The sequence below is a fragment of the Ooceraea biroi genome, chromosome 8, assembly GCF_003672135.1.
Source record: "Ooceraea biroi isolate clonal line C1 chromosome 8, Obir_v5.4, whole genome shotgun sequence".
Classification (NCBI taxonomy): Eukaryota; Metazoa; Arthropoda; class Insecta; order Hymenoptera; family Formicidae; genus Ooceraea; species Ooceraea biroi.
In genome coordinates, this window is record NC_039513.1 from 6288062 (window position 1) to 6300054 (window position 11993).

At 37.6% G+C, this 11993-nt stretch overlaps 2 protein-coding genes across 5 annotated transcripts; one reads left to right on the forward strand and one right to left on the reverse strand.

The window, feature by feature from the left end:
- Positions 1–255: 255 nt before the first annotated feature.
- On the reverse strand, positions 256–2445 carry LOC105287874 (NADH-ubiquinone oxidoreductase 49 kDa subunit). The gene is made up of 4 exons (XM_011353719.3): positions 2288–2445; positions 1707–2140; positions 1091–1562; positions 256–855 (listed from the first exon to the last, which is right to left on the reverse strand). Exons 1-4 carry the CDS (start codon positions 2386–2388, stop codon positions 450–452), a joined length of 1413 nt encoding a protein of 470 aa, XP_011352021.1. The 5' UTR covers positions 2389–2445; the 3' UTR covers positions 256–449.
- Positions 2446–2680: 235 nt separating this feature from the next.
- LOC105287873 (eukaryotic peptide chain release factor subunit 1) lies at positions 2681–11481 on the forward strand. Of its 4 annotated transcripts, XM_026971893.1 has the most exons (12): positions 2682–2957; positions 3292–3575; positions 3904–4079; positions 4238–4365; positions 4452–4602; positions 4687–4877; positions 5004–5133; positions 5227–5447; positions 5531–5678; positions 6176–6286; positions 8708–8724; positions 9593–11481. In XM_026971893.1, exons 2-10 carry the CDS (start codon positions 3490–3492, stop codon positions 6253–6255), a joined length of 1311 nt encoding a protein of 436 aa, XP_026827694.1. In that variant the 5' UTR covers positions 2682–2957; positions 3292–3489; the 3' UTR covers positions 6256–6286; positions 8708–8724; positions 9593–11481. The 4 variants fall into 4 exon arrangements, with proteins under 4 accessions (XP_026827695.1, XP_011352019.1, XP_011352018.1 ...); XM_026971894.1 differs by lacking the exons at positions 6176–6286; positions 8708–8724 and adding an exon at positions 3773–3834 and having other exon boundaries at positions 2681–2957; positions 9593–11472; XM_011353717.3 differs by lacking the exon at positions 8708–8724 and having other exon boundaries at positions 2681–2957; positions 9593–9684.
- Positions 11482–11993: the final 512 nt, after the last annotated feature.

Genomic DNA, 11993 nt, shown 5'->3' on the forward strand with positions numbered 1-11993 from the left:
TTCCGGACATTCGAAAATAAGAAACTTGATTTATTTAATCGACCTTATACTGGCATATAAACAATGATATATCACGCAACATTTCGACCTACAATTTTGGTCCTTTTCAAGCGTGAAATTTCCATTGTTTATATGCCAATTTCATTGTTTATATGCCAGTATAAGGTCGATTAAATAAATCAAGTTTCTTGTATGATTCACTGGCGTTAAGAAGTTTTGCTTGAAATTCGAAAATAAATTGTTCAACAAATAATATAACTATAGTAACATTTTTTTATTGCGATGAGACACGTACAATACTTACCTATACCCATCACATAGTCGCGCGTAACTGCTGCGCGAATTTGCCGATTTCGAGGATTCCTACATGCAATATACACGTAAATCTTTCTATTAATTAGTTTTGAAACACGTCTATTATACTATACAAATGATTAATCGTTGGAAAGTTATCGATCGATCTCGCCAAACACTACATCCATGGTTCCAATGATGGCGACGACGTCGGCGAGGAAGTGCTTGGGCCCCATGTACTGCAGAGCTGCCAGATGCGCAAAACCCGGCGCTTTGATTTTGCACCGATACGGCTTGCTGCTGCCGTCGCTCACGAGGTAAACGCCAAACTCGCCCTTCGGCGCTTCGATAGCGGTGTACGTAGCGCCTGGCGGCACTTGGAAGCCCTGCGAGTACAGCTTGAAGTGATGGATAAGTGCCTCCATGCTTGTCTTCATTTCCTCGCGACGTGGCGGCACGATCTTAGCGTCATCGCATCGCACTTCTCCTTCCGGCATCCGGTTCAAGCATTGGTGGATGATGCGCAGCGACTGGCGCATCTCCTCAACACGGATGAGATACCTAAAGAGTTGAATGAAGACAATTACTTGCACGCATAATTCATCATTTTCTTAACGTGTAAATAATAATAATTAAAATTAATGTAGATCAATTTTTATATTTTTCATGATTCTAGAAAGGTAGCACGAAAAATTTTCAGGTAGTAAAAAGAACGGTGTCTTCTTTTCTTTAAAAGCAGAAAGCGGAAAGACTAATGTGCATTTTGTCAGCTGCATTTTCACCCTTCTAAACTTACCTGTCGTAGCAATCTCCATTTGCGCCGATCGGAACGTCGAAGTCAACCAGATGATAAGCGTCGTAAGGTGCGACTTTCCTCAGATCCCACTTTATCCCGGAGCCCCGTAACATCACGCCGCTGAATCCCCAGTTCAACGCGTTTTCCGCACTCACGACACCGACGTCGATCGTGCGCTGCCGCCAGATCCTGTTGTCCGTCAGCAGATCCTCCACCTCGTCCAATCGCTCGGAATACTTCGACGCCCAATCATATATGTCGTCCATCAGGCCCAACGGCAGATCCAGCGAGACACCGCCGGGTCGTATGTAAGCCGCGTGCATGCGAGCGCCGCTCACGCGCTCATAGAACTCCATCAGCTTCTCACGTTCCTCAAACAGCCAGAAGAATGGGGTCATGGCGCCAATATCCAACGCATGCGTTCCAACGCCCATAATGTGGTTCAGGATTCTCGTAATCTCCGCGAAGAGGACTAAAGAAAATCAATAAAAACTCTCATTGAACATTTAAAGAATAAATAAAAATTAAATTTGAAAAAATATGTGAGCTTGACGCAGAACAAAATCCACCTTAAATGTTCTGTTATTTCAGTCAGAAATTATAATATTGTTCCTACCACGAATGTACTTGGCGCGCAGTGGCACATCGATGTTCAGCAGCTTCTCTATGGCCAGGGAGAAACACTGCTCATTGCACATCATCGACACGTAATCCAGACGGTCGAAGTAGGGCAACGCCTGCAGGTAGGTCTTGTACTCGATCAGTTTCTCCGTGCCGCGGTGCAGAAGACCGATGTGCGGGTCGGCAGTGACCACGACCTCGCCCTCCAGTTCCAAAACCAGCCGGAGCACGCCGTGAGCGGCGGGATGCTGCGGCCCGAAATTCAGCTTTATATTCTCTATCGTCTGCTTCGCCGGAATCGGGGCAGCAACGCCGGATTCCACTGGCGGCGGTTTCCAGTTGACCTTTTCCGGAGTGTATACATATGGTCTGCTGAACTTCTCCAGGTACTCGAGATCCGGGTTCCATTGGTGAGCATTGCGACGTTGCCTGCAAAAACGCATGCATACTGTTACCGAGTGCTTTTATCAGTCCGTCAAATCGAGACGAGCGGATAGGTTAGGACGAAGTTACATAACGCGCGGCGCGCTCACGATAAAGCCACGCTGTTTAAGGCGTAAAGTCATTTTGACTCACACGTGGGCAATCGCCGGCGCATTATTCGCCGGCGACGACCAGCCGGTGCCGAAAAATCCTGCGTTTTTACGCAGGATCGCTCCCAACACCCTCGACGCCATGACGATCACATCACAATTCACAACAATAGTAATGAAACTGCACCGAATTATACCAAAAGTCTCTAGGAAATTTTTTCGCCAGCATGACGGACTGAACGTCTAGGAAATTTTCTTATCTAGGACTCTCGTGGCGCGGAATATGCGCAATGCGGAATTGGCGGAACGCTCTCGTGATTGGCTCGATTCTTTCCGCCGATTTCTATTCCGCAACTTACTTAATTCAGGGAGTTTCTAACCGTTCTCGCTGACAACGTGGACGATTGTCGGCCCTGCTCAAGGCGCGCGTTGCATGCCAGTCAATGCGAACACGACTTGCGGCCGTGTGCGCTCGTGTTCGCGACTGGGTGGCCTCGAGGTCTTTTTGCTTCCCATTTTGTCTCGTGTGCGGCACGTCCACCGTGGTCCGCTGACGTTTCCGCTGTGCCATCGCATGGCCGACGTGTGCATTCCGAGATTCGGACTCGTATGGTACTCGCCGTGTTACGAAGTGTGCCGCCGCTGAACAGGATCAGCCCGCCGCAGGCCATCCGTATCGGTGCATCGACCACACCGTAACGATCCTTCGAAAAGTGAGTGGTGGAGAAACAGCATGGGCGAAAGCGGCTGTTCATGGCGCGTGCTTAAAACCCGTGCGTTTCGTACGTACTCGTGTGCGCGACGTCGGACGAAAAGAGAGTGAATGAGAGAGAGATAGCGAGAGAGAGGGAGAAAGAACGAGAGAGAGAGAGAGAGAGCGAGTGAGAAAGAGAGATGAACCGAGAGAGAAAGAATGAACCGAGCGCCCGCCCCCGTCGAACTGCTATGTCGACCACGTTCTACAGTGGCTGACATAATCCGGTGCAAACTGGATCAGTGCGGTATTCCGCGACCGTCGATAATTCCCCTTGTTCGTGATTTTCGCAGAAGGAAACCTGTTGTTGTACGCCGCCCGGATTTTCCGTCGTCGACCTCTCGGCGGGCCACCTTGCCCGTCCAGGCTTCCCTCGTCGGCCTCCTTCCGGTCGAGACAGAGCGCGCGCGACAGCGATAAATCTTCAACATCTCGAGCACCAGCGCACGCCGTAACGCCGCGACCACGCGTCCCCACGCGCACCAGCAGCGATGTCGAACGAGGAGACCTCCGCCGACCGCAATGTCGAGATCTGGAAAATCAAGAAGCTCATAAAGAGTCTCGAGATGGCCAGGGGGTAAGTGAGCCGACGTTGTCGCACCATACGCTAACCCCAACTTTCAACCCAACTGTCTCGTCGCAAACCGTTCTGACATATGGTCTTCTGGAGCCATACATGCTTTTGCTGTACACTGCGCTCTGGAATTTTCTCTTCCTCGTAGAGACCGCTTTTGTTACGTGACTGGCATTGACATATGTATAATTTTGTTGCAGAGAGAAGATAGGGATCTCATCTATAGAATGAGACCTTAATGACTTACATAAGCAGATTCATTGTAATAACCTCTCAGTAACGTTTAACGGCGCTATCAAGTATTAAAGGTGTGAAATGTTTGTCTTTGCAGGAATGGCACAAGTATGATATCGTTAATCATACCTCCAAAGGACCAAATATCAAGAGTGAGCAAAATGCTGGCGGATGAATTTGGTACGGCGTCGAATATTAAATCTCGTGTAAATAGACTATCTGTTTTGGGTGCAATCACATCGGTACAGCATAGGCTAAAGCTATATACTAAAGGTAATTAATTCTTTACGTATATTGAAATCTTTTATGGTATAGTTCAACTTCTTATTACTTTTAGCATGATAATGTTTAATTTCTCTTGGGAAACTCTTGCGTTTAGGACATTTACATGCAAAATATTTAATTTTCTTGTGCGTTTCAATATATTTCAGTGCCTCCAAATGGCCTGGTAATTTATTGTGGAACTATCGTAACGGAGGAAGGAAAAGAGAAGAAAGTCAACATTGATTTTGAACCTTTCAAGCCTATCAATACTTCATTGTATCTTTGTGATAATAAGGTTTGCCTTGTGTGACATTCTTTTAAGCATATCGTACCGAATATTCATTTCTAACGTTCTCGCATGAAATACACTGCGCTTTACAGTTTCACACGGAAGCACTTACGGCGTTACTCGCGGACGATAATAAATTTGGTTTTATTGTGATGGATGGCAACGGCGCCCTGTTTGGCACATTGCAAGGGAACACGCGCGAGGTGTTACACAAATTCACCGTGGACCTTCCTAAGAAGCATGGTACGTGCCGTTCTGGAACTCTGAGGAAGATAAAGGGATATAGAAAAATTATTTTCGTCGTTTGACGAATCGTCGTGATTTCAGGCAGAGGTGGTCAGTCCGCGCTGCGTTTTGCCCGATTACGGATGGAAAAGCGGCACAATTACGTTCGGAAGGTGGCCGAGGTCGCTACCCAGTTATACATAACCAATGACAAACCTAATATCGCTGGATTGATATTGGCAGGGAGCGCCGACTTCAAAACGGAGCTTAGTCAGTCCGATATGTTTGATCCAGTAAGCCACGTTTATTATTAACGCTTTTTATTTTTTTCCAATATTTTTAATTATCTTTGTTTGCTTGTTTACGATATAAAAGAAGAATTTAACATTTCTAATAATTAACACGTGATTTTTTTACAGAGATTGCAAGCCAAGGTTATAAAGTTAGTCGATGTATCATACGGTGGTGAGAATGGTTTTAATCAGGCTATTGAATTGGCAGCGGAATCGTTGCAAAACGTAAAGTTTATCCAAGAAAAGAAGCTAATTGGTAAGTAGACCCTTGCATGCTACCAACTTACGGCGTAGCGATAGTCTGCACTTTTATGATACGTTTCGCTACTCTCTCTCTCTTGCCCATTAGGTCGTTATTTCGATGAAATTTCCCAAGACACCGGCAAGTTCTGTTTCGGTGTCGAGGACACGTTGAGGGCCCTGGAATTAGGCAGCGTCGAAACTTTAATTTGTTGGGAGAATTTAGACATTCAACGGTACGTTCTGAAAAATCATACAAACGCGGAAGAGAAAGTGCTTCACTTAACGCCGGAGCAGGAAAAAGATAAGACCCATTTCACCGATAAAGAGGTGAGTGTGTTAACACACACGAGATACAACGAAATGTTAATTCTCTCTGGAGCAAAGTGCATTTGTACATTCGGTTCTTGTAGAGCGGGGTAGAACTGGAACTCGTAGAGTGTCAACCGCTACTCGAGTGGCTCGCGAATAATTACAAGAGTTTTGGCGCCACACTGGAAATTATCACGGACAAGTCGCAGGAAGGGTCCCAGTTTGTCAGAGGTTTCGGCGGTATTGGAGGTGAGTCTCTCTTATAAATTTATTTTTATCATTATCACTTAAAATTCATATAAAGCTTCTTCTTTACCATGAAGTATAATGTATATACTTACCTAGATTATAAAATGATTCAAAAGAGATTTAAAGCACGTGAGAATAATAAATAAGTGGAAAACGATTGAACGGTATGAAACGTGAAACGAAGGAAGGCACGAGCGAAAACGTTAAAGAAAAATTGGGATTGGAAGGGGAAAAAAGAATTGGAACACAAGTTTTATTTGTAAAACATTTTTGCATAATAGCAGAGATACTAGCTCCCTCTTTAGCGCAGTCTAATGCATATTTGACTTGCTGTGGGATTTTTGTACATTGACAAGTTATGGTGTAGTTGCGTTTGACGGGTCTATAATGCTGTTGGAACCCGATAGATTAACGTCACATCGAAGATTATTTTGCACAGAAAATAAGTTTCATCGAACTGTGATTATTAACTATGGAGTATATATGTTGGTACATAGGGATCCTCCGCTACAAAGTTGATTTCCAGTCACTGCAGGCCGATGAGCCTCTTGATGATGTTGACCTCGATGATTACTAATTTCATCCGTGAATTACTCAGAATCGACCAGGTAGCTCTTTCTCTGTCTTGCGTGCGTTCACTTACATCTCGTGTATCATAGAGCATATTATTCGCAACTGGACAAATTTATTATTTTTACTTTGTTTTCGTTGTATTGACTTGTAATTGTGTAACACTTTCTTTTCGACGTTATATTTTTAATAACGAAATATAATGTTTTTATTTACATAATCAGATTACAAATTAACTATTTATTAATTTATTACAAATTTTAAACGTACACGTGATTAGTATGCCTTTTTTTAGATCTTTATGTTTAATCTAGCTTCATATGTAAAAAATACTCATTTGTTCTTATTTTATTCTAAAGACATGTCTCATTAATAACATATCATTGCACAAAGAAATATAATCACATAACGAAATATTATATAAATGTTGAAAATTATCTGGATTTATATATGCGTTATGTGCTTGTTGGATGTACAAACAATAATTATGCGAAACATTCTACTTTTGATCAATTTAAATATATGAGAATAAATTTGTCCAAAAGATTCACAATTTCTTCCATTGGGTTTCTCACTAAATAGTTTGATTCTCTTCTGTGCAGATCTGTAGTATACATATGCATATATGTCTCTCTTATAAAAATAAGTTCGAATGTGGTAATAGATATTTTTAGTTCACATTTATCAAGGTATAATATTTATTATTTTTCATGAAATAAAGCCTGAAAATCTTCTCGCTGTCTTTTTTCTTTTTTTTCTTGGTGGTAATTGTCAATCAAGACATCTTGCATGCATGTATGTATGTATGTGTATATGTACACGCACACGCATACGCATATATATATGCACCTATACATACATACAAAACACACTTTTATACATACATACATACACACATACATTATATAAGATACGGGTGAGTTGATTGGTTTTTCCTTCTTTGAATCGCATTGTTAGATCTGTACGTTGTTCATCTCGTAATTCAACAAGTAGATGCCTTACACAGAGTGGTTGATTCAATGGAAAGATAATGTTGCCTGACAGCAAATATATATATAGCTACATTTTCATTCCTTTAACAACTTGTCTTCGATCTTCGTACGGTAACACCGTACCTACTTAAAAACTCCCTTACGATTGTTAAAGATCACATAAGAATGTGTTATAAGTAACCCAATTGATAATGCTTCTTAATGTCAATGTGAGCTTCCAGCCAAACTTTGACAATCAAACACACTGAGAATTTCACCATCATAAAAAGTCAACAACTAATTTTATATATTTCACATGAAAATATTTATCTCATCTTAAAGATATCGACATGAATTTAAAACATCAATTTTATTTCATTAACTAAGATTATGTTTTAGACATGTGACATATCACCTACATGCACGCTATTTCATAATTATTAATTTAATGTATTATATATTATCAGTTTTAGTATATGAGTTTTGCTGAAACATGCGATGTGCAATGTGTGTGTGTGTATATATATATATTACATATATATATATATATATATATATATATAATTCCCAAGTTAAAAGTCATTATTTTTCTTATTATGCAACAAAATTTTTTAATTTGCATGGCATTCTTCACAATGTTTACAATTTACTCTTTGACAAGTAGAATTTTATCTTGCACATTTGATATGATTTTAGTATTATTACTTTAATTTTATTTGTTTTCCTGTTTCTCTATGCACATACATTTTGTTAGAATTTATTTTTATATTATAATTTACATTTATAGACGTATGTAAATTGCACATGATGATATTCATGATATTAGACGATGTAATAAATTATTATATATATTTATGTATATTTCTTTATACATAATAAATATATTATGTATATATTTCTTTAATATAATTATTCGTATTTTATAAAGCTATCACATTATTTCATCATATAAAAAGACAATATAATTTCTATTCAAAACTAACTTGATGTGAAGTGGTAATAATTGTCAGTTCTTTATTTAGTTATCTTGCTTTCTTAAACAACATTTTTCTTGTTGTCGAAAACATTGAAATGTATAAATACAATCAAATTAGAAATGTAATTATCAAAACTTAATATCATTACACCATATAGTACGCTATATTAAAATACTATTGCAGCTTTTACAATATATTGTGCCTATGCTTATGCAGTATAAAAAGACAGTGATACTTTTATTTTATTCCAGTGGTCATATTTGCATGTTAAATAATAATCAATATAAACTTTGAATTCATTATCATAGATAACATATTCCTTTTAATTAGATAGTATATTAAAATTTCATGTAAACACATACATCTATGGGAAATGTGTTATCTCTGATAACAAATACTATGTAATTACTTTATTATTCAAGTATTTATTCTTTTATATAGCAATTGCTTAAAATAATTGAAATATTTAGTACTTTTCAAATACTAATCGGTATTCCCCTATTTCTATTAGCTTGCATATTTGGAAAGGTAGTGTACCTGTTCTTTACTAATTATATAAAAAAGATTAAAAAAGATAAAATTTGTACTATTCAATTGAAAAACAAGCATAATGTAGATCGCAATTAAAATCATAATTAATATTACATATCAATGATATTTTTATATATTTAATAGTTTTATCTAGTTAAGTTTTTAATGATTTTGTGATAAATTTACACACACACATTTATTTATATGAATTATATCACCTATTGTTAATTAAGTATTGATTTATATTACAATTACCGTCAATTTATGGACTTTTATTATTTACTTATTATGATTGTTTTAATCATTATGTGTGTGTGTGTGTAATATTCATATTTAGGATATCATAATGATGTATAAAACTCTTATTTAATGATAAAGCATTTGACTAATTATAATGTTCTCTCTTTGTGTGAGTGCAGTTTGCTTTGAATTATAAATAATTTTTCCCTTTGCTTTATTTAAGTTTCACATATATTTTATAATTTCTAATATCACTTATTGTGCTATGAATTGCGCGTATAAAAAAATTTTACATTTTATATATTACGTAAATTAGTTTTTAAAATATTATAAAGAATATATGTTTTGTATAGTTTAGAAAATTAACATGCTAAACAATGGATATCATGCTGCATATATACTTTTCATTTTTAATGATTTCTTTACATATATATTGCTTTTATACACGTAAACCATGTCGCTGTTCGATATTTGTAATTATTTTTGTTGTTAAATTGGCGATTTCTTATATAAAAATATAGTTTTTCAGTGAAAAGAAAACGGAAAGAGAGGATATGTGTACGTGTGCACTTTCATAAACGATAATTCTCGCTATTATATATATCTACGAATGTGTATTTTTCAGGTATTTTGCGGTACAAGGTGGACTTTCAAAGTATGCAACTGGACGACATCGAAATTGATAGCTTTGATTTGGATGACTACTAAGTCCATGACTCGACCGTGATATTTGGTTTCTCCTAAATTCTGAGAGAGAGAGAGAGAGAGAGAGAGAGAGAAAGAAAGAAAGAGAGAGAGAGAAGGAAGGTCACGAATGTATTGTTTACTCTTGCACGATGTCTCAAGGGAGAAGCATAGATGGGCAAATTTCAAAATTTATTATACGATGCAGCATGTACGATACTGTCACGAAATTATTATCTAGAATTTACATCGAGCATCGAGCAGAGATTGTAATCGAAATGCGAAAGAGAATATAGAGCACCAGCTGATACGGCGCGGTTAAATACAATCTATGTCTAGGAAAAAGGAAAAAAAAAGCGATGCGAAGACTGTGACACTTAATTAAGCCAGCTTGATACCTGCCTACTCTCATTGTAACATTTACCACCTTGTATTAACAATTTATGGTTATTAATTGTGCACACAAAGGAATTCGTTTGAACAGCTACACTACAGCGCTCTACAGTGCCCGACACGAATGTTGTACAGTGTACCGTGATTTGGTCGTGATTTTATATTAAATTGATGTTTGTCATCTTATCATAGATTTTACGAGAAATGAGTATTTGAGCTATACAAGAGCGGTTGTATCATTATTTTGTTCAGATACGATCATGGATAAAGTGCTGTAATAAACTGACTATTATGAAACACACCATTGCGTATCGTGTATTTACACTGATCTGCAAAATTCATAACGAGAAATAACGAGAAGAAGAAGAGTTCTGTAAATAGATGTCAATTTTTAAGAACGGCACAGTTGCCTTAGACATAAGTTGCGGTCGCGTCACACACGATCCACGGAGTAAATGAATGAATATTTCCGTCTTATGCAGTGATACACACATTGTAAACGTAAGGGCAGATATAATTCCTCGCAATTCTACTCATTGCTCGATTGCTGGCTCTTGACTCTTAGATTTTTGTACATTCACACACAATTGTACATAAGGAATGCTTCGCAAAAGTGTATTGAGGTAACTTTTTCATTGTTATAGTGGCGCGCACGTACAATGAAGAGAAAGATATTCCCTGCAATATTTAAACGGCAGTTACTCTGAAAGATATTATGAAATTTATTTTAACATTGTTAATTTAACTCGCTTATTCGAACGATGCCTTCGTAACAAACGATACTATATATATACATATATATATATAAATATAAATAAATAAATATGGAAAGAGTGTAAACGTGCAATTTTGGTGAAGTGTCGTTTATGAAAGAGTGTACTGTATAAAGAATGTTCTCGAAGAATAATGAATGTTTATAAAATTCTTTTCATGAGAAAAAAAACGTGTCGTTAATTAATTAACATATTTACACTCTTCATGCGATATTTACTTTGATGTACATCTTCCAGAGATAACAAGAATAGGCGCATAAGAGAACTTCATCAAAGTGGAACGTTTAAGAGAGAGAAAGAGAGAGAGAGAAAGAGAATGAGAGAGTATGCGAGAGAGATCCAATTTTGCGATATGTGCACAACGAATTCCAAAACGTGATGGCTCGAAGTATTTGTATCTGTGTACTGTCTCTCAAGACGCCCAGATGTTAATTGCCGGCTTAATGTTTCTTCAAATTTTTATATGTAAACATTTTTCTTGCTAGGAGTCTAGATAGTTATTTATTTCTATACATTGGGAAGACTACGTTTCTGCTTAGCGGAACATCTGATTTAAGTATAGTATACTTTATATATATATATACACACACACATATATATATATATATATAAAGTATACGAGATAGTACATTAAGGATATCAGTGAGTGAAAGAAGAGAGGAAAGGAGGGAGAGAATGAAAGAGAGAGAGAGAGAACGTGGAAAGAATGTGGAAAATAAGCAAATGAAAGAGAGATAGTAGGGAAAGCCTTGTAATCTTTGTTTTTAGTAAAGGTAAAGATACACGGAAATGTCGTCCATGCGTGAATTGCTTTAATGACCGAATCAATGACGTACTTAGATTATGGCTTGCCTATGATCTCTATAAGCATAAGTTGTATAATCTGCTAATAACGTAACTCGTCATTGATTATTTTACAATGTATTTCAAATGAGACGTGCATTTTAATCGGAATTCGATCGAATTGCGTTTCGCTAACGCTTCAACTTCAGAATTCGCGTCTACCTAAAAAAAAAGGCGCAATACGAGAATCATTGTCAAAAGGTTTATTATTTCGGCCGATTTCGCGGAATTTATTATTACACCACATTTTCGTGTATTCGTATACTATAGAAAAAAATGCATCTGCGCTGTTCTAAAGTGAAACCCGTTTCTCTCGTGGATTATGATATACAT

Bases quoted from the DNA above. Each gene is read 5' to 3' on its own strand.
- LOC105287874 (XM_011353719.3), bottom strand. From the start codon at position 2,388: ATGGCGTCGAGGGTGTTGGGAGCGATCCTGCGTAAAAACGCAGGATTT. The intron at 1,563-1,706 runs GTAGGAACAATA...GATTTTCTTTAG, and splicing joins GCGCGCCAAGTACATTCGTG to TCCTCTTCGCGGAGATTACG. The intron at 856-1,090 runs GTAAGTTTAGAA...TCAACTCTTTAG, and splicing joins AATGGAGATTGCTACGACAG to GTATCTCATCCGTGTTGAGG.
- LOC105287873 (XM_011353716.3), top strand. From the start codon at position 3,490: ATGTCGAACGAGGAGACCTCCGCCGACCGCAATGTCGAGATCTGGAAA. The intron at 3,576-3,903 runs GTAAGTGAGCCG...TTGTCTTTGCAG, and splicing joins AGTCTCGAGATGGCCAGGGG to GAATGGCACAAGTATGATAT. The intron at 4,366-4,451 runs GTTTGCCTTGTG...TGCGCTTTACAG, and splicing joins TGTATCTTTGTGATAATAAG to TTTCACACGGAAGCACTTAC.